General features: G+C 43.1%; 1 protein-coding gene across 4 annotated transcripts in view; it reads right to left on the bottom strand.

Annotated features, from left to right (window-relative positions):
• Positions 1–5,719: 5,719 nt before the first annotated feature.
• Positions 5,720–22,908, bottom strand: part of SLC39A14 (solute carrier family 39 member 14) — a 288,443-nt gene continuing 271,254 nt past the window's right edge. For all 4 annotated transcript variants that reach the window (XM_085633968.1, XM_085633969.1, XM_085633967.1 and 1 more), the window contains 2 exons: positions 15,567–15,751; positions 5,720–11,067 (listed from right to left, as the gene is read on the bottom strand). In XM_085633968.1, coding sequence (XP_085490094.1) covers positions 10,921–11,067; positions 15,567–15,751 — 332 coding nt within the window. In that variant the 3' untranslated portion in view covers positions 5,720–10,920. The remainder of the gene's footprint in view (positions 11,068–15,566; positions 15,752–22,908) is intronic.

Below are 22,908 nucleotides of genomic sequence, written 5' to 3'. Positions count from 1 at the left end.
GTAACCTCGTCCAGTTTCTGGGCCAATAATGAGCAGGATGCTTGTATATTTGTTTGATTAACTTCTGACACTTCAAAACGCTCTTTAATATCCTTCTTCAACTCCAATAGGATGTTAGCCAGTGAGGGCTCTGCCTCCACCTCTAATACTCTTCCTTCTGGAGAATCTTGATTATCTCTGTTTAATTCTACGATTGATTCTGGGTTTTGCGCAGACGGTTGTAGTGGTAATAACAGCTCGAACTCTTCAACTACTGTTAAGACTGAATATTTATTGCTAGTTGGAATTGATATTGTATCCTGTTGTGGGACCCTATTCTCCATTCCTAAAACACTAGAAGGACCTTTTCCTGCAGCAGCTTCCATATCATTAACCTTTGGCGAATTAGCTTCGCACATCCTTATATCTTTGGGTAAACACTCTTTGGGATAAGAACTTGCGTTTGCTGCTTTGTCCTTCTGCATATTTGGGAGCACACGAAAAAAAGATTTAAGTGAAGGAGTCACTTTTACTCTTGCAGTTGGGAGAGAGGATTTCCTTATATTCCTTCCCTCGCTGGATTTCCTAATAGTCTCCCTGGTCCCTTTTGGTTGAAGAGACCCCTCCTGTCGCCCTCTTTTTACTTTAGTAGCAGTCTTTTCCCCTTGTGGTAAATTAGGCAAAGTATCCGGCAAAGTGGAAAGAAAACTCTTACCTCCGATGTTTCTGGTCCTCAGCATATATCTGGAGGGTACCTCACATTCCTTAAGGGTCTCACTCTCCATAAGCAGGGGACTTCCTCCCCTCTTTCTTAGACCACTCGTCTGCACCACCGACTCTCTACTCGAGCCTTTTCTCTCGCCTCCCGGCTGTAGCAGGGAAACCCTGCTTGTTCTGCCTCTGCCCCCAAAGCCGGCCCACCAGATCCGCCGGAGGCTCCCTGCTGCCTCTTCCCAGCGTGTCAGCTGAGCTTCGTGCCGGACTCCCCGGCGTCTCCCTTGCTCACAAATTAGCTCCGTGAGCATTATCTGGTAAGTGCTTTCCCCACCGCAGGTTAAACGAACAAAATTCCCGCAGTTCCCGCTATGCACCGCTTCTTGCCGCTCGCTCACACGCCAGCTCTTCCAGCAAATGCAAAAGCCCTCTGGACTTCCGCCTCCGGCCGCCAACGTCTAGCGGCCGCCATGTTCCTCAATCGCTTGCAGTGATTGAGGGTTTGTTGTATGGTCTTTTTACACTGTACCTCTTCAGATGTTTAATACTAACATGTAGGGCACCCTGAAAGTGGCCTTTCTTTACCTAATTTGACCACATTAGTGTTTTGAAAATTATAACAATGAGGTCTCGTGTGTTAATCCCTTTTCTCTTTTAACACTAACATACATGTCTTGACCTTATTAGTACTGTTTTGGCCTTGTTGCTTGCTCTTGGTTACATTACTGAAAAAGGCTTCTGCGTTGAGGTGCATTTTTGCTACTGCACCCACAGTATGGGACTTCCAATCAAAAGCTAGTGGCCATGCTTCTGGTACTATTGTTTGCGTTGAGACGTCTAGACGGCAAATAGTCACACTGGGTATGCAGCCATCATTAACGTTTAGACAGTTGTGCACTTTCAAATGTGGCCCACAGCTCTTGCATCAGGGTACTGTGCATGCATGTTGCTCTTTTTTCTTAAAATGATATTACATTTTCAAACAGAACATCCAACCCCTGGAAGACATTACAGCATGTGAGTCCATGTGAAATATATTTCAACATCAAAACCGTTGCTATAAGCACAGTGGGGAATTGCAGCACAAGACCTGCCATATCCATCTCCCTTGTTAATATGACTTACTGGCAGTGGGGTAGATTTGAGGCCGCTCAAATAACAGATCTACTATACAAGCTCTGACCTAGTTGTGTCCTTAGATTCCTTTGCTAGAGGGTTCTTGTATCTCCCGCAAATGCTAATCTCTTCTCATCTTTGGCCTAGAAAACCAGTGAGATATCGGATTCTCCCATTGTAATGGATCGCCTGATAAGAGCTTCCTTTTCAACTATATCCTGGAAAGGCTTTGGTATTTGAATTTTGTTGCCATGCTTTGTTGGTCCTGAACACTGATGGCTTGAGCTCTCTAATCTCGTTAAGAGGTGTAGTCAAAGTCCATTTTGTTTAATTTGTTACAGAAGTACAGCTCCCTTCAGGCTATAGTGGTTGTGGAATCTGTGCATTCCAGTCATTGCACTCAGCCAAAGATTAATTATTTTTGGTTCTGGAGACAAAGTAGAGATGTTCTTTCTATGAGGGCTATCATCTTGATGGTTTTTCTTCCAGGAACTTCTCTGAGCCCTACTGTTAGGCGAATGGACCTCCACTGCTTGAACATGGGGAGATGTGATTGTTCTATGTCGAGGCTGGTCATGAAACCGCTGGTTGTTACATTCTGGCTTGGCCGTCGATTTTAATTACAGAGAAGCTGCATCTTTGACTTATGGGCTATACCTACGACGTTGTGGTTCTGATGTACCAATGGTCCTTACCACTGCTCCCACGGATTACAAGGGACAAGAGTGAGGCAGATGGTCAACACTGGGGTCCTGAAGCACATGGTCTTACTTGGGGCACATCAAGGGCTCTTTATTAATTGCTAATGCCACTCTTGCTTGTGATAAGTCTAGGACTGTTGACTGGAAACAATTGGATTTGCTCTCCCTATAGTTTACACCACGAAACAAGGATGGGTTCTGCAATTGTTTGTTGGTGGAGTAGGATTTGGCAGTAATCAATATTCAGAGTTTCATTCTGGAAACAGCAGCTACGTGCGCTCTTGGGAGATGAGGTTTTTTTGTCCAATGCCAGTCAAATTCCTGCCTGGGCTTCCCTCGAAGAGGGCCTTCTCTTGGTATGAGCTGGATGAGCCCTACCTTATCTCTTCCTTTAACCGGGTGTCCTGTGGGTGATGTCTCTGCAAGGGGTTCTGCTGGCCTCTCTAGTTTGATCCACTACATGTGTGCCAATTGTGTGCTGTTTGAAGGTGCCTTGCTGCTGTGTTGTATATCATCAAATAAGGACTGCTGTCAGGAAATTGGCCCGAAGTGGTAATCTTCTAATTACGCACTGGTAAAAGTAATTATCTCCACTCTTTCTATCCTCGCTGCAATTCTGATGGCATTCTGGAATGTCTAGCAGTGCACAAGTCCTAAAAAAAAGCAAGTGGGGTGACTAAGCAAGTTAGGCAGTATGCAACTGACATCACAGTGCGTGACATCACACATAGCATCACAGGAAGTGGCATCACAGCCCATGACCTCACAGGATGTGACATCAGAGACCTCACACATATGTTTAGCAGGTCTATCAGTAATACATTTAGGCGCATTACAATATTTAACTAATTAGATTTTGCTTCAGGAATCTGCCCCAAACCCGATACAAAATCTGGGCCTTCACATTTGTGTTTTTTTAAACCCTGTCACAAAGAAACTGGCAACAAGGAGACACATGGCACTTAATCTCTTCTGCTTAATTGGTTGCAAATTCTGCATTTTAAAGTATCTTATGGGGTTAAGACACCTGCTGCAGAGATCTCTGTGTGCCCAGTAAGTCTCAGGGAATAATAAAAATGGTAAGATAACTCTGGAGGTTAACGTATTTGCTAGAGAGATCTGTGTTTTGTCTAGTCCCAGTTTTAAATTAAAGTAGCACTGTGTGTTAATATGTCTCCTGCAAAGCACATTATGTAACAAGCAAATGACAGGTTTGTATTTATTTTATTTAAGTGGGTGACTGCTTATAAGACAGAGATCCTTTTGTTACTTGTAGTTCATAAATTATCTACCTTCTAATAGGGCACAGTGAGTTATGAAGGACATGTGGCTACTCCACCCTGTAACCCTCACTAACGCATCCTGTACATTGACTTACTCAGATATAATTTACTGTCAATGTATAATGTGAACATGTGAATGTTGTGCTCAGATACCCTGCATTTTGATGAGTAGCGCTAAAAAAGAAATAAAACAAAATAGTGGTATTTAAATTATTGTTTGTGCAACTACTGGGACAGACTAACACATATGACATTCTTACAGTGCATGCATATGTCTTATATACAGGTAATGTACAACATCAAAAGCATACCTCTCGCAACAACCTGTGTAGTGATAAGTTGTGTGCCTTTGTTTTCCCTCCATTGCATCTAGATGCAGGGCCACCATGAATTATGCGGCAGGAGAGTGCCAAATTATGTAGCAAGAAAGTCAAATTATGCAGCATGATGTGGCACACTTTGTAATAACATCACTTCATTATTTTGTGCTTTTTACACTTGTTAACACTGTCTGGGCATTGGGTGCACCTCATTAGCAGGCCTCAAAAAATCTACTTGCCCACTCACAATTACCAGTAAAATCTTATCAGGTCAAGCTATTTTTAGCACCTACTAGTCCCATCTGACTAGTAAACTTAGGCTGGAAAGAAACAGGTGTCATGTTCATTCAGAAAGTGAATGAGCAATAAAGATGCCATTAAATCTTGTTTTTATCTTAACACATTTGCTGTCTGTTCAAGGAAAGGGGTCAAATGTCAGTTTGTCTTCTAACTAATTGCTGCTTGGAAAATTAGGTTAATTTTTCTCTCTCTTACAAGATTTATAGGCTTTTGTCAAGTAAGCGGTCTGAAGAAGTCAGTTATTTTTCTTTAACACATAATATTTAAATAAATAGACTGTAAATTAACATTACAAATATTTCAAAATATATCTGGAATTACAAACGATTTTCTTTGTAATTAAGAAGTGTGATGCAAACAAAGAGTTAAATATGAGCAAAACAAACCAGAACACTTTACTTGGTGATGTGCAAATGATACATATTTGCACAAACTCTATTATCAACCATTATTGTTTGAACACTATATAGTTTTATTAGTAAAGCTGCATGTCAATGGTGAAGTTTGTGGCCATTTCAATGTAAATTTCAATCAAAATTACATCGGGACAAGTTTTAAATTTTCCTGTGGGGCCCAAGCTCTTGGCAGGGTAGACGGCGTCCACTCTGTGAAAAAAGTGGGTATAGACGCCGTCTGCCCCCGCCTTGTGCCGATGTCTAGTGTTGCATTCCCATTCATAAATACACGATTACTTGTGCCATAGAAACACACTTATTTGGCCTACTTACTGCTGACACTGAGGTTTGGACAGGACATTCATACCATGTGACCTGCATTTGTTAGCTGAAGGGGGAGGAGGAGGCATTTCCCTGGGGCTGTTTTGCACGTCTAGTTTGTTGCTATTCTTTTGTGTATTTTACACACGCAACATTTCCGGAGCCTCTGTTGAAATGAAATACCATAATGATTTTTCAAAATCCTACTTGAGGGGAAATCAAACCCGGAGTTGTGCCAAGCTGGAGCCTGTTTACTTCGGGCACCTCTGCGTGCTTTTAGGTTTAGGTACTGTCACCTTATAGGTGCGGCACTTCACTCATCGGTCTCGTTTCGAATATTTCTCCCAACAGAGTGTTGTAGAACCTAGGATAGAACCATGAGTGATCCGGGGTAGAATCTACAGTCGAAACGTCACGCTCTCAGGAATTTGCAAAGGATTAATTTTCTTAACAACAGTCAGATTCTGCAGTGCGGCTGAGCCCACAATTCCGACAATAGTATACTAGGACAGAACTGAGCGGGGTCAAATGAGGACACAAGAAATGCAGGGAAGGAGCGCCACCTGCTGCTCAAACACTACAACTGCATCTACATTAACAACCCAGCTTAATCAGTTTTATTCAGTACATGTGTATTCATTCCACTGAACAATTTCAGAGCTTGATACCCTCACGGGTGGTTAGCCGCGTACTACAAATTAACATAACATCATCATTTCACAGAATTCAACACACTCGTGTACATAAATTATACATTTTATTTGAGTCAGTCTCACATTACACCTGAGATTAACAGACGATACCTTGAACAACACCGCAGCCAGTGGCACCTCAAGCGATGATGCACTGAGAGCCTTATGTGCTTGGAGGATAGAGTTGTAGCACAGCACTTCAACCCAGACTTCACCCAGGGCTTCGCCACACCACTCTCGGAATGCATCTTAACTCTGGGCCTACACCCATGATTACTTAACTCGTATCGCTGCGCCCAAAACGCACTGAGAACCCAACAGCGTAGTGGTAATGCCCACTACTGTACCATGTAGCAAGTTACCGGCACCCATCGCCCATTACCTTCATGAAAATTACAATAACAAAATAATTTAGTGCCAGAGGAATCCCAGAGAAAGATGCATGTAACCCAGAGAGCTGCAGCCAAAAGGATGTTACGTGCATGACACAACGCTATATAGCTGGGTGCATAAGAGTAGTACACCTCTGTGAGCTGCTTAGGCCACTAGAGGAGGGTACACAGCCCATATGCATAGCAGGTTACCTACATCCAGAGTGCGGCACTCTCGGAAAGTTGTAGGCCCGCGTAGAAAACTCCTTGCATCACCAGTAGACATGAGTTCCTGCATCCACGATCCCACACACAGATCTCGGCTCTAGGATGCAAGGTCCCCTACATATTCTCCTCACCTCACACAGTGCACCATTCTTTTCAAGGAGGATAAGCAATGTTCTTCCTTCGCCACTGGCTGCGACGAATACTGATGAATCTTGAGAAAGCAGACCGAAAGCATGAGGACATGTTGGTATGATTGAGAAGGCCACACATGGACTGTGGGGTGGTATGGGAACAAAAGGCACCAGCTTGGGAGGAGGGAGGGGGTGCAGGGATAGGGGGGAGGAGGTTCAGGTATAGGGAGGGGAGGAGAAGGCAGGAAGTAGAAGAGTTAAAATCACTGGATATTGAAGTGGCGGAAAGACGGAGAAAGGTGAGAATGGATTCGAGGTAAATAGAGCACTACATAGATACCCACTGGTGCCTAACCTAAAAGCAGTTGGAGCTGCAGGGCTGGCTTTAAAGTTTACAGTTTTCACATCTGCGTTATTTTTCATGAATTTAAATAAGAACATTACCCCTTAAACCTTTCAATGTTCTTCTCCTATTGCATGCGATAGTCTTTTGAAAGAAGAACATCACAAAAGTCACTGGTCAGACGATGAAGAGGGTGTAATGTACGGAGTTCAACACTATCACTCACCCATGGAGTTTTACAGTCTCAAGGAATTTACAGAGTAAATGTACCAGTAAAGGCAAGATGGGAATCCTCTCTAGTACTATAGGTGGGTGAGATCTGAAGCCTGGCTTGAGCCAAATGTTGGGCTTTGGTTCAGCTCTAGGCCTCGTTTGAACACAAGGCCAGGGCTGGACCACGGCATTGCTCGCTCTCGCCTCTCCCTCATACATTTGGGCAAAGGAGAACAACTTTTATTAGGCTGTGCCATGTGCCGTAATCAATCCTGAGATGCACGTGCTTTCTGTATCTGCTGAAAATGCAGTTTAGAATAAATGCCAGACAAGAAAGTGAAAAGGTGTCTAGTGACTGCAGCAAAACTACACTTCACAGGCTCATCCTACAGAACACATGCCACCAAAAAGCAATCTACATGGAATTTCTGAACTTTAATGACCTTGTAGACCTAGGTTCTTGCATCTACTGAGGTCCTTGTGAAACAGTTGTTAAGTCAGAGGAGGCCAGAGAGAGCGGAGAGTGATATGCTTTCTTAATGTTTTCTATGTATTATTGTGAAGACAATTGTATTTTTTAAATCTATGAATATTGTTCAGCTGCTTTATGAGGATTTTGGGGATATTCATTATATTTGGTGCTAGTCACCTTTTTGGGATTGCATTGTATCAGGGTTGCGTAATTTCTGCCTGTAAAGATTTTGTATGTAGTGTCAGGTTAATTTATCATGTGATTTGTATACTGGTAAAGTCAGCTTTATTGAACACAATGTAGTGATCTCACTCTTAATTTGTTGTGTGATATACATGAGGTTTCTTTCGATGTGTCAGTTCTTACTTTGGTTGTTAGAGCCAAAACTACACCCCTGGTTCGGCCTATGAATTTTGACGCTTGTCCAGCACTACTTTGCACCCTATACCAATCCCCTTCACGTGCCAGTGCATCGTGTGCCATCGAACTGCATTGTCACTTACTCCCAGCCATAAGGTCAACTCTACCGAAGGTTCTTTTTATCCATTTTTGTCGGCCTATGGATGTGGCAGCAGACATGGCAAATAGCATATAAATCTCACATCATCACTCATGATACACCACAATGTTCTTAAAGCACAATTTTAAAATGGAACCACCCTGCTAGGTAGCATCCATGCCATCTCTTCTACACACATCTCAGCATTGCAAGACATAACTTTGCCACAATTGTCAGATGTCTGATGCCCAGCTCCACAGAGCACAAGTCTTCAACATGCACACAGTGCAGAAAATTCATTAAACTCACACACGCATAAACAGATTACTTTCCCAACAATGTCATGATGGGGTAAACAACATTTTTGTAACTAAACCAATCAGCTGTATACGTTTTCCCTCAAGTGTACTTGTCCAGCACACCTAGAGATGCAGACAACTTAGACACCGTCCCAGTGGTCAGTATATGATGTGTTGAATCTCTGACCAAGGGTGATGCTCGCTGTCAGAGTTCACCTTTCGGTCAAGCAGATCTACACAAGTCAATTTGTTATGCGGTGCTTCGTGCAAGGGGGTTCAATAGATTTGGGGAGCTCTCATATTTTTACCAGACAGCTGATAGCATTCAAATATTCCCACAGAGTCTAGAGGCAGACTCTAGCAAACAGATATTTGTGGAAACAACAGGGAATAAGGCTTTTTGCAGCATTTTAAATAACCCTGCATGAGGCACTGCCTCACTGCACAGGATCTCCAACCGCAGGAATACCTATGTATTTTAATAAAATAATAGTTTGTTATCATACAACATATGATTGTCCTATTATGTGCAACCCATCAAGAATTGATGCATTGCAGAAGGATGAATGGCTGAAACAGTAATGCAAGAATTCAAATCGGTGATCTGCAGGCTACACACAGACACATAACCACATAGATCTCAACAGTGGATAAGAGGGTGGAGTAAGTGGCTGTACCTTCTAATGAGCCCAGAGCAGGTCTCACTGCTGCACATTACAAAGATACACAAGTTCACTACCACTGCCACCTGGTCATGCTTGGCTTACGTTTGCTCCAATTTCAAAGCTTAGTGGGGGAAAGTCAGTAAAATTTAGACTTTATCAATGCGATACACAACATTGCTCATTACTAGTGAAATTGTTGCCTGGGGTGCAGGGGTCCTGGTACGAACAAACAGGCCATTATCTCAATTTAGACAGTGCTGGACCAGCCAGCTGCACTAAAAACTTTGGGGCCATTCACCTACTGATTCAGGGCTGCTTGCAGCATCTCAGTCTGTTCTTGGGAAGGCCCCCACCTAAAACAACTTTGGTCTTTGTTTGCAGCCTTCACATCTGGCCACAGTGACTTCATTCACATACATGTCAACCTAGACAACTTAGTGAGAGTTTCTAGCTCATCACTACTTAAACAGCCCCTGAGGGGCAACGGAAGGGTCATGGAAATGGAGGGGGGGCAGGGGGGCTGAAGATACAAGAATTCTGGACCCAACCACTAGACAGTGGAATAATGTACAGCATGTGAGTCCAGAAAATATTGACACTGCAAAACAAAAGCTTCTGAACGGGTCTTCCTTGTCCTGGGAAGGATGTAAAACCCTAAATGGACTTCTAGGATGCAGAGCCACCAACACACCGTCAGGACTCTGATTGTATGTAGGGGTTTCCAGCTCACTGTATAATATTAGAGCTTCACCAGGTGAAATGTGCCAATATTGTGAGAAACACAATGGCAGCATATGCGTTGGCAGGTCTGTGTTCATTTGGGAAGTGTGAGGTTTGAAAGATTGGAACAGCACCAACTACAGGGGGTGCCATGTGCACTGGGATACCATGGCTGGCCCATATATTCAAAGGAAAAGGGTGGAGTTTAGGTCCTGCCTTAAGCACCCTCTCCTAGACATATACCTGTTTCTTAGGAAGGAGAATGAAAATAGTATGGATGCTGTATTACTATCAAGTGAAATAGGGTGTAGGAAACCACTCTGCTTGGGGTCAGCGAACCAGAGAGAAAGGGACATCGAAGGTTGATGTCAACCGCAATTGTTTCACTTACCAAGCCGTAGCACCTCACGGCCTAACAACCAGTGTCAAAATACCCACCTCTCATTTTCACCAACCTTCTCAAGAGAAGACCATCTATTCTACCTAACAAAACCCCAGGCCCAATTCTGACACACAAGAGACCTATCCATATAATAAGCACATATTCCGGACAAAGTGCTGCATTCCTAAGGAAAAAGAAGTTAAAAATGACTGGTGTTTGTCACCTCTGCCCCCTTCAGATTAGCAGCTTAACAATTTAAAATGCCCGAAACTAGGACTTCTCAACAGCAGCATTTAACAATTCGATGCACCATGAATGTCACTGGGAAACATTGAGCCTGCTCAAGAGGATCTGCGACCCTCAACTCACTTCTCCCACGGACGTTAGAGTCAGAGTCCAACTGTCTTTGAGCTAGTCATCTGGAGGAAGTCAGGCCAGGACCCACACCAGCAAAGTGAGTTTGTGAATGAGAAGTCCTGATGAAGATCTGGCGACTTGACAGGTCCTGGAGCAGATGTTAGTCTTGTACACTTGTCTTGGTTGAAGGTGCTGGTTTTGCAGTGATGTGCTTGGTTTGTTACCCGGAGTTCACCACAAAAAGTCTGGAATTTCAGGTTACTCCTCAAGGAATGTTGATGAGATCTGTTGGATCTGGAGCAACAATGCACCCACCCTGCTCACTAGTCATTTGGAAATCCTCAAATCACAGGCTGGTGACATATTCAGTCCCTGGGTGGGGAGATGGGGGACCCACCACTCTGTGACAGTCAGTGCAGCTATCCTAGCTGGATCTGCCCTGAGTACATGGTGAGCAGCAGCATTATCGTAAATCCCGTCAGCAGACCAGCGTTCTGTATTGCAAAGGCAGTCAATGCTCGCCCATTTCGCTCATCCTCCTTACTGACTTCATTCATTTCAGGGAACTGCAGAGACAATTAGGATAGAGGTCAAAGAAGGGTAGAAACTAGATGAACATTACACAATGTTTGTAATTAACAACATTAGTGATAAATTACAAGTAAATGAACCCAACTTAAAATGTGTATGCAGCCAATGAGGTGGGATTGAGTAAGCTTCTACCTTAGTGCATAAACCCAGTTATGGGGCATTGATGAGATGCTGTTAAAATACATGAGGCTACAGACATAGTAATTAAAGAGGCTTCAAATGTTTAGGCGAGTCACATGGTGCACACTAGCTGGCATCAATCCCCCAGACAAAACTTTCTTGGAAACCCCAACACACAAAACGTTTGACATGTTCTTGCCAGTGGCGGAAAACCCAGCCAGAATTCTTCCCACAGTGGCAAGATGCCCAGTGCCACCTTGGAGTGTACCCACCGTTCGTGATCTAGCAGACTCCACCGGCTGAGCTTGTCCAACCCGGCATTTAAAGACCTTACCATGCGGTTCACATTCAGAGAGATGCCCCGACACCCCAGCCAACGTCAGAAGTGCACAGCCTCTTGGTATAGAATTCAATTCTCCACTTCACCCTGCTTGTTGCAGGACCACATGGTGGGGGTGTGGTCCATGGTAACCTGTTCCAGCCTACCCTAGGTAACAGAAGGAAGGCCTTCAACATTTGTTGAATGGCCTGCATCTCCAACAGACTGATGTGAAGTCTGGTTTTTCTGAGATGACCTCCAAACCCAGCAGAGATGCATGAACCACCACTGTCATCTCTGGGTGGAGCATGGACAGAGGTCTGCCGCTGATGCAATTGTTGTAGAGCACCCACCATTGCAGATTCTTTGCAATCTCCTCTGAAGCCTGGATGGAATTCAACAGGCGTCCTTGGTGCTGAGGCCACTGAGATTTCAGATTCCACAGCAGAGCCTGCATATGTCACATGGCATTGTTGATAATCAGGATGCAACATGACAAGAAGTGTGTTACCCAGGTCTAAGGCTGAATCTTCAGGATTATTGTTGACATGTCCAAGACTTGTTTTGATGGAAGATAGGCCCTGAATTGCACTGTATCCAAGACAGCTCCCACGAAAGGAAGCCTCTGCAAAGTGCCCAGTGTAACTTCAGCATACTGATCAAGGACTGAATGATGTTACGAGGTTCACCATTGTCTGGAAGCTGCCCGACTGACTGTGCAGGTAGTCATCGAGGTACGGGGAAATTGGCACCTCCAGCCTGCAAAGATGGCCAGCGACCGCAGCCACCACTTTCGGGAACACCCGAGGGGTGCTGGTGAGCCTGAAGTAAAGCAAGGCAAATTGAAAATGCTCCTAACCTACCTTAAACCACAAGTAACATCTTTGGGACTGTAAGAAATGTGGGACAACGTTATATGAAAACACATGTTCTGCAGGTCCAGGGCTTTCATCCAGTCACCCGGATCTAGGGCGGACAGAACCTGGGCCTGCATGAACATTTTGAATCTATCCTTCCACAGAAAGGTATTTAGAGGACAAAGATCTAAAATAGAATGGAGGATCCGTTCTTCATAGGCACGAGGAAACAGCAGGGTTAACATCCTGTCTCTATTTCAGAGACAGCACCCTCTAGATGGCACCTTTGGACAGTAGAGCATGCACCTCTTGCAGCAAGATGAATAGTTGTTTCTCTGGTGACCCGCTGACGAACTGGAGGACTAATCTGTCGGAGGTGCTGGACTGCCACCCTGGGAGGAAATGCTGGATCCTGCCTTCCACTGGGTGCTTGGGTACTGCTAAGGGCACATATAGCTGTTTGCAGGCTGATGCAACAGGGAGAGGGATAGTGAAAATCCGTGTCCCTGGTGTCCTGTCTGCCTGATCCCTATTCCTAGACATAAAATGGCTGAGGGGACAGCAGCATGGGGGCCTGGTGTTGGCTACACGTCAAACCTCTAGAGTGGCTTCACAAGGTGCAAAACTGATAGGGAAACTGACTGACATGGGTCAAAAGGGCAAGGAGTAGGATGCAGTGTAAGAAAACCAGGGTTGCAGATGCTGGTCTGTGATGTCTGGTGACCCGCCTTTTAGCTGGTAGGCAAGACCAAGGTTTAGACCAAGTGCCCTCCAGAGTATCCATTAGGGGTTCACTGAATGGTAATAAGGGCTCAAAAGAAATCATCTCATGCTGTAGAACTTCAGTAAGTACATTTGTTTTAACCTCAACAGAAGGAAGTTGCAGATCCAGGTCCACAGCAGCACTTCCGATGACTACAGCACAAGAAGTAGGTGCTTTCATTGATAGCCCATGGGGTCACAAATCAACCCTGTATCTGGGTAAGTATTGAGCGCACTGGCCTCTTGCAAAATGGGTAAATCATCCCCATCTCATTCTCCTTGTGGTGGCAAGCTCTGGTCAAATTCAGAACCGAAAAGGTGGTGGAGCAACTGAGGACAGGTCCTTGGTAGAGGGAGTGTTTGTCTAAATCTGACTGTATGGGAACAAGGTGTGCTGGAGTGTCGGAGCATGACCTCAGTCTGGGTTGGACACTGAAGTTGGGAAAGGGTCCCCGCCCCCACTCCCCACAGGCGAGCAGTGACGTCTGATGCTGGTCTATGTGCCGAAATGGAAGTAAGCTACGGAGGCTGTACAGAACTGGAGGTGGGTTTCAGGGCTCAGGCAGCGCAGATAACGGATCCGCTGGCAGTAACCAGACTGGAGGCTCTGTGGATCCATGGAGGCCAACGGCACACTAAAGGGAGCAAGAGCAGTGCCAAAAATATGAGGCTTGACCCAACAAAAGACTTGCTTCGGCATCGCTGACGGCCTAGAGAACTCGAGGCACATCAGGCTCAACTGTTGGATCAGCTCCACAATCAGAGACTGGAGGCGAGACAATGACACCATGACACCCTCACAACTTCTTTTTAGATAAAGTGACAGGATTGGGTCGAGTCCAGCTTTGCCTTCTTTTGTTTAAGCTTCCATTTGAACTTCAACTTACCAGATGACCTCGAGAGCGGACAGGACTGTCACGGGATAAGCCTCGAGAGCGAGAACAGATCCGCACCCTAGACTTAGAGTAGTATCTCATTGCCTTTAACTTTGTTTGGGAGAAATTTACTTTGCATCACTACCATTGTTCTGGTGGTGTCAGAGGAATATAATCTGCATCTGTACAGGTGATCTCTTCCCAGAAACATAATTTGTCTTAATCTCGGTCTTCTACTTCCCTATTCTGTCTCCTTACCACCCTACCTCACCCACTTGTTTTGATGCAAGTGTTCAGATGGGCCAATTTTCTGATGGGTCAGATCATCCAAACATACTCAAGGAAACTGCTCTTCAGCAAGCTCCTCCCTTCTCTGCTCAGCGATGGTCACAAAAGGGTAAAACAATCCAGGGAATCATCAGCACACTGGGCTTTCCCACTGTGTTCCTGCAAGCAGCAGCTAGTTTCCAGATTTTTAATGTTGAGATACAAAGAGGTGATGGTGAAGATGAGAATGTCAAACTACGCTACAAACATAGGAGAAGGCAGCTATTAGATCAACGGAAGCATTGCATGGAAATTGTAGGACAAAAGGCACGGTCAAGAATGGGATGTACGTAATCTCAATCAACATGCTCCTCAGCCTAAAGTGCTATGTGGGACAGCACACCTCAATGTACTTCTCTACCCAACCACCATCACCAATATTGGGGTTGCAGACCATTGCAATGGTCTGCAGAAGTGCCCATGCTTTTATATGAATAGAGTATTAAAACATATAGTCCCTTGATACAAATCATCCAAATGAGGGTGCAATATTAATTGACCCAGTAAAAACCTGGACAGCAGGGGTCGGAAGTTATTGGTTACAATAAAAAGCACCTATCACAAGTTTTACCCTGAAAATTATGCTGCATAACATGCAGTATTTGGTGCTCGCCCAATCAAAATCTGAACGATCTTATCTTCCCTTTTAATTCACTTACATACAAAGGAATTGTGAGCATCCCATTCTTCTCATTTATAAATTAATATTTTGATCGGTTTGAGCAGCATATTTTTTAAACTGCATTTATTATGCACATAGACCATTTGGAGTGTGTTTGATTTAAAAAAAGACAAAAGTATGTTTAGTGTATCTAGAGTGCATTTTGAGCATCAAGATCAAGATTTGTGACCCAGGATAAAAAAAGGCTAGTCCCACTATTCAGGATGAAAGGCAGTGTTAGACGTTGTAATATATTGTGTGGTTCTGTCACAATACAAACTTCCAAATCAATTTTCTTTTGCAGTTGAATAAATCATTGCAAATAGATAAGTAGCAATTCACTTGTGAATACTCACTAAGTGTAGGATGACAGTGATGACTAGACTAACAGTTCCAGATGTGAAGAGTAAGCAGTTTAGTGTTGGGCCCCATAAGCACAGGGATGTGCAAGGAATCCTGAGAACAACAGTTTGTTACTGTCGGATACCATACCCTCCCAAAATGGCCACTTCAAGAGCAAATTCTCCACTATCCAAACGAAATGTCAACTCACCATATCTGCCAGTGCAATGTAGAGGAACATGCCACCAGCCAAAGCAAAGATCCAGTTGGCCGAGAAGTGGCTGCCAGCAAGGATCCCAAATGCCAGTCCTAGGTAGCAGCAGCAGGCGGAAATGAAATTGAAGAAGAGGGCTTGCTGGATACTCATTCCAGAGTTCAACAGAATCACAAAGTCACCTAGGGAAGGGGTGAAGTGGAAAAGACACCAAATAATGTCAAATAAAATAAGAGCACAACTGAGATGTCAAACAGAGAAACCAAAATATATTTCTCCTGCACATCACCAACTGCGACTGAATATTTCAGCCGGGGATCATAGATGTAAAAATAGCACTGGACCCTCACTCCTACAGCTCATCCCTGTACTAGCATGTCTTCTGTCAATATCGAATACATCTAACAGGCCCAAACTGCCAACTAATTTGATAATAAAACAGGACGCTAAAAAATACTGTGTCCACTGAGAAGTATGAGGTCGCTAACGCCACATTACACTGCTGCAAATCGTTTGTGAAGGCCTAACATATATTTAGAAATTGCTTCCTTAGATATTGTCCTACGCTTTGCCGCTCTAATCCAGCCAGTGTGCTTTTTAAAAGGTTCCCCAGATTGATCATTACAGTAGGCAATCTGGCTCACTTAGAGAAGCACAATGTCCTTTGAAAATACAGCTTTTGCTTAAAGATCAAACGAAGATGGTGAAATAAAGAGTTGTATGTTGGCTATTGTGTGACAGGAAATTCTTCATACTTCCTGGGACAGTGTCGGAGAGGAGGCAGTGGTGGACAGACAAAGCAGGAGCATGTTATAACCAAGCAGAGCAGACCAGACGCTTTTAAATACAGAAAGAGACACAACTAAATCTGAGATACTAACAGTAAAAGGTGGTGAGATTAACTGCAGACAAATTCCCTGCCGACTGGACACACATACCCTGCGGTTTTCCAACTTAAGAACGTAACCTTCCTCTCAAATGTGCACCTTTGATATCTAAAACTGCAACTGGGATCAGAGATCCAAGAGCGCGATGCAATAGTTGCTAACTGTGTGTGTGAGCTCCATGATCAAACTGAATGCCCGATCTATCAGACTTCAGGTCCTTCTACTTAAATGTCATGCACAACAATTGCCTAGAGGCGAGGTGATGAGACATCTCTTCTAGACCTGAGCTACGCAGAGGGAGACCTGGAAACAAACTGTCACAAGCAAGTAAACTATGCCTACTAACAAAGGATGTGTCAAGCCATCTGTGTGTACCAAAGAATGGTACAGCTCGCAATGAGAGCAGTCCTGGGCTTAGATCTCCTTAGATCTGATTGCCATCTCTTAGACAACCACAAATTGAGACACTTAGCTAACTATGTAGACAGTGAGTAACTACAGCAGGATAATATAGACAATTCAAGATTACTACAAGGGACTTGTTGGATGGACTGTGTTTGATACATTCTTTGGCTGTCCAAGAGCCAAACGTCTTCATAAGGCAATTAAAATATATATTTTAATACACAAGTAAGGAATGTAAAGGGAGCATGTTGGAGGGAGGCTCTGTGTGCATTAAAGATACTGCAAAGAAGCCCAAAGAAAACCAAATTTGCTGGCAACAAAATCACCTGCAATACTGATACCTCCATATTGTAGCAATACTTTCTAAAGACCAGATGAGAAACGAAGTGTTAGATCTGGAACACATCAGTGCTAAGCAAACACGGAAGATACGCAAACTCTGTGTGCTGGTATCTGACCTCCAGATTACATACCAGAGAAAAAGAAACAATATGGCAACAACAAACCAATAAATATCCAATGCACAAATGTTAATATCTCAACTAATGGATAGGTCTCTACTGCAAAAGATAAAGGTTGTTGAACAGCATGGAAAATATTAAATGCATGGTTTATTGCATAGACTACCAGTAGTACAATAGTATAATAGCAACTATCGGTCAATTCATACTGACTGCTTTTTTGGTCTGAACCCATTGGAAAAGGTTGTTCTTCTAGACCAAAGACAACACAAGGAAGAACAATACAGGCAGGAGGACCAAGACAGCCGTTTAGTCTCCATTTTTTGGCTATGGATCCAAGTGCATGATTTACTGTCCATCTCAAGATCACAGGCTCAGCTCCATACTGCTGGACGTGTTTACAGTATTTTTCATTAACATTTTTAATCATACAACCAGTTAAATAGAAGAGAGAATGCATCAAAGTAAATAGGACCACCAACAGGAAACCATTTTCATACATCATCAAATATCAGACACATTCCAATCTTGGGCTAAAATATTTAGTCCAGAGGTGAAACATTGGTAGGGATTCAGTTTCATCTCGATCATACTCCAGCCATTGTCTCCAAATGTGAACATGGTTCTGCCTGGATCCTCAATTTTCATACACCTGTTTCTCTAGCATTCTACAGCAGTCAATCTGCACTCTCCACCATGCAATGCTAGGCACTTCAGTCTCTCTCCATGATTGAGCTATGTCTTTTTTCCCCACAAATTCAATGTTCCGATCCGATAAGGATGTTCATGTGCCTATTAGCGTTTAAATCATCATAAATATTTAATAATGCCATTTGTGTAGAGAGAACCATGGGGCATTGAATACATTTCGAGAGGGTTTCTTCTTTGGGTCTTTGACAAATAGAAAAGATGCTGCTCTCCTCATACAACTGAGTTTCTACTTTTTATAGTAACTATGAAGTAAGTATTTAAATTGGATTAGCCTATATCTCACTGTGATTACAATTTCTTTAGAGGTTATTAAAGCATTGTGACAGCCTTTATTCTAAATTGTGCCAATGTTTGCTTTCCAGTCTTTTCTAAGCTGCTGGAATGTATGTGAGGTGTGGTTGACTGGGGGTTTGTATATTCATGATTTTGTGCCTGAAATAAGCGGTTATGGTATTTTTGGCTTCCAGATGATTGAATTCAGGAAGCTCCTCAAAAGAATTCAGATATGGTGTCAGTGCATGACTGAGTTGGAGGTACTGGGAGAATAGGAACTGAGGTCCGACATTCTCCTGTACACAGGCAAACGTTTTCATAAATACATCGGTTACCACACTTCCCAACATTGTTGTTCCAAGGGTGTCCCAGCCAGACAATCCCTCAAGTGTATAAACGTTGAGCGGTCATGTACTAGCTCATAATGGGGTTTACAGTGTTAGTTTCTGGTGCCATCCATTTTCCCAGAGGTTCTCCTTCCATATAAAAGATTGTTTTTGTAACTGGAGGAGCATCTGAGAATAAGAGTAGCCAATATAAAAATTGAATTGGTTCCTTAAACACCCCTCTCTTTCCCCACTCCAGTGCCCGTCTTTTGCTATTATATCCTGGGTGGGATCTGAAGTCCAAAAGCCAGTCATTACTACTAGATGTGCTGCACAGTAACATGCAGAGAAACCAGTCATTCCCAGCTCTCCAAAGAAGAGCAATTTTCACCATTTTGCCAGGCGAAACAATGGTGATGTGAAAAGTAATCCCCCTTGCATGGAGCATTTTAATAACAGAATTTAAAAAAAGAATAAAAAATTAAATAAGTACTTTCCAATTAATTATTTCTTTATTACAAAATAGTACGTTTAGAAGTGCACAAATATTTAAAACATAATTATTTGTATCACTTCTATTACATCCTTACATAGGAGTTATAAAAGTAATCAAGCAAAATAAAAAATTACCATTAGACATGCAGGCATATCAACCCAATTGTCTCAGAGGTATTAAAAAAATGCACTTGCACAAAAAAATAAAATTCAAGGGCATTTGCAAGTGAGCTTGCCATTAAAAGCGCACCCTTCAAGACGCGGTCTCTGTGGTGCTTTACATTAAGATATTTTCACACTACACGACCATCCGCCCATTAACACACTCTTAACAAGTGAGTCATGTACTTTTAGGACCCGTGCTTTGATGTGCAAACAACATCCTAAAAACAGGTTCCTAACCTTTTGCTTCTGTGGAACCCCAACTAATCATTACTGGAACGTGGTGACCCCCACTGAAACAATGTTGGAATCCGGGAGCCCTACACTGGGTCATTACTGGAAGCTAGGGACCCCGGCCTGAACATTTTCGATGAACTGAACCAGAAAAAAATACACAACAAATACCGAAACAAGCATTCATCAAACAAATACACAATTGTAAAAATTGTATTCAATTCTCAAACAAACATTAAAAAATCTCAATTTTAATAGCATGGTTGGAGCTTTTCTAAATTTAATGAAGGCCACTCATCGTCCATACACTTTCACTGCTCCCACAAATCAATCGGAGGATACCACTTTCATTTTTAGCTCCAATTTCAAATTCCCTCACATTTACATAATGTAACAAATTGTCAATTGTACGTTTTGATTTTTTATTTATATACACTTTATTAATCTGTTAATATTATTCCATTTTCAAAGCAGTCGCGGACCCCTTTGTAGGCTTCGCAGACCCCCACGGGTCCCCAGGCCACAGGTTAAAAAACACTGTTGTAAAACATTCCCACATATGTAACAAATAATAACAAATTAAATCTCTCTTTGGACCGGACCCTGGTGGTAAAAATGGTTACCCTGTGCCGAATCACGTATGTATTAGGCATGCTTCCCCAAGTAATACCCCTCTCGCCTCTCTGTCAGATAGATAGGACTATTAAGGCCTTCCTCTGGAACTCAACGAGACCTCACCTGGCAATACAGACGCTCATCACCCACAGATCAGCAGGGGGATTGGGCCTGCCTTCTGTGGAACATTAGTGCTTAGCCCTATATTTGGCACAAATGGCGTACATGCATCCCCTAAACCAAGACCCTCCATTGTGGGCCATGACTGAACTTCGACTCCAGGAGGCCCCTTTGGGATTACAGGCCCTCTATCTTCCTGGTCCCGACACCGCCAACATACACAATCCCATGTTGAGAGTCATGTATGTTGCCTGGATGCGGGCTCTCAAGCTATCACCTTCATGACAAAGCTCCGGTTTGGAAATATACTGGCATTAGCATGGGATGACATGATTGATTGGGGCCCTTGGCGCAGAGCTGGGTTCCTGAATCTTACATTCCTGATCTCTGGTGGTGAACTCAAGTCCTTTCAGATGCTACAGGATGAATTTGACTTGTTGCATACACAACAATGGCGATATAACACAATTAAATAATTGTCTGCTGAGCAGATTGGGTCCCCAACCCTGGACTAACTCCTGCTCCTTGGTGCTCTCTTACCACAGTACATTCTCCTGGTATGCCAATCTTTCTCCCAACCAAAATTGGCAAGCCTCAGGACACGATGACACGCTCGCCTACAGGTGGAACATGATGAGGTAGAATGGACAGACCTTTTGGAGGCCCTAGAACGAGGAGTCCGTGAGACATGGACGAAGCTCAGGGTTTTTAAGATGCTTCAGGGCTGGCACTGGACCCTGGCACGGCTTCAGGCTGCAGCGTTGTGCTCCCTCACACTGCCTGTTGGCAATGTGATCATGCACCATGTGATATTGTTCCTTTCTTGCTGGACTGTCCCACCGTACACCCCTTTTTGGATGGCAGTGGGGTCTACAATCCAGGAATCTACGGATTTACCCACACCATTTTCACAACCCCTAATTCTTCTTCATGACTTATCAGACATTACCGAGCTGACCCACCATGCTCGTCGCTTGCTTGTCACTGCCCTTACAGTTGCCAAAATCTGTATTTTATGGCATTGGCGTTCTCTACAATTGCCATTACACGAGGAATGGCTCACAGAGATGTATACGCCCACGTCCTATGAAAGGGTCATTTACAACTTAACGGAGAAAGCAGATATTTTTCTTGTTACATGGACCCCCTTTTTACAGGATACCCCGCCCCCATAATGAAAATGAATCTACATGGACTCTGAACTCTTCCGCATCACTATTACTGCGCCACCTTTCTCCACCCATCTGTATTATTATACTTGGACTTTGATAAAACCCGTTTATCTTCAATGTTTTTTAGTTCTGTCTCTTCCTCACTACTTCTTCGCTCTTCTCTTCCTTTCCTCTCCTTACTTTATTCATTCAATAGCTTATTCTCTTTCACCCCTTTCTCCCTTTTTCCATCTTTTCTTAAATATTGCATACACATTTTGTTTGTTCTTGGTGTCTGTATCACAATTAACATCTGTAACTCAATATGGGAATAAGCAGGACTTCCATGTCACTGTATTTGCTATTTCTAATTGTTAATTTTTACCAATAAAATAATTGCTATACCAATAAAAAAAACAAATGCAAAGTTACTTCCACAGCCAGCAAGGCTCCACCGTGTCTTGGACTTCGGTTCTTAGTTCATTTGCTTTCCTATGCACACGCAGACCAGTTACATGTTGCAGGCCAGGTCGCCACTATTAAATATAACTGCATCTGTTTGTCGGCTACGTTTTTTAAAGCTGAAAGTAAGTCGGCCGATAGACAACCTTCTTTAAGTCCACTGCAGCGTCACCGTTTTCAGGTTTATAGAAAATCTATTAATCTCCATGTGCGTCAAAAACACATTATCATAATTAAGGTAATAAAATATGCTGATTATAGGCACTACATGTATCCGTTTACACAAAGTTTTTTTACCAACGCTGACCAACGCCGCCTGGATAAAAATGCTCTTGTGGTGTTTAAAATTCACTTGCTGTTCATCTTAAAGCGCTTTCAGGTGGACTCTGCCTCTGTAACAATGTAATCCATGGGAAGCGCTTTAAAAGCACCATCAAGTACCCAGCAACACTGTGGCGTATGCAATCTATTTACTTTTGTAAATTGGTTACAGTCACACAGTTACTATCTGTGCAGTGCACTTTAATAAGGCAATAAACTACACACATTCTTTTTTATTGCTATTCTGTAGTCAATGACGTATTGCGCAGTTAGTAACTCACGTACTGTGCAGTTATTGTACTCAGATTTTGAGCACATTTTTATCACCTTCATTTTATACATATAACTAATAACATTACATATTCCAATCATATGCACTACAATTATCTCTTTAAACAAAGTTATCCAGCTCCGTCTGGATAAAAATACTGCTACTGTAAAGCCAGATATTGCTTGCTGTTTCTCCTACACTGCTTTCATATGTTCTCTGCTTGTATTACAATGTGATCCCTGGTAACCGCTTTAACGCAACATGCACTTGACAGCACCATTACTGCGTACGCAACATATTGACTTTTGTAAAGAGGATCCACTGACATGGGTAATATCTGCATGGTCCACTTTAATAAAACAAATTTCACCTGCACTGTGCACTTTAGTAAGACCATACAAAAATAAATTACAAAAAATATTGATAAAATAAATCAAAAACCAGT

The sequence above is a fragment of the Triturus cristatus genome, chromosome 11 (genome assembly GCF_964204655.1).
Source record: "Triturus cristatus chromosome 11, aTriCri1.1, whole genome shotgun sequence".
NCBI lineage: Eukaryota > Metazoa > Chordata > Amphibia > Caudata > Salamandridae > Triturus > Triturus cristatus.
Note: the sequence above shows the minus strand (reverse complement) of the source record. Positions and strands in the feature narration are given on the sequence as shown.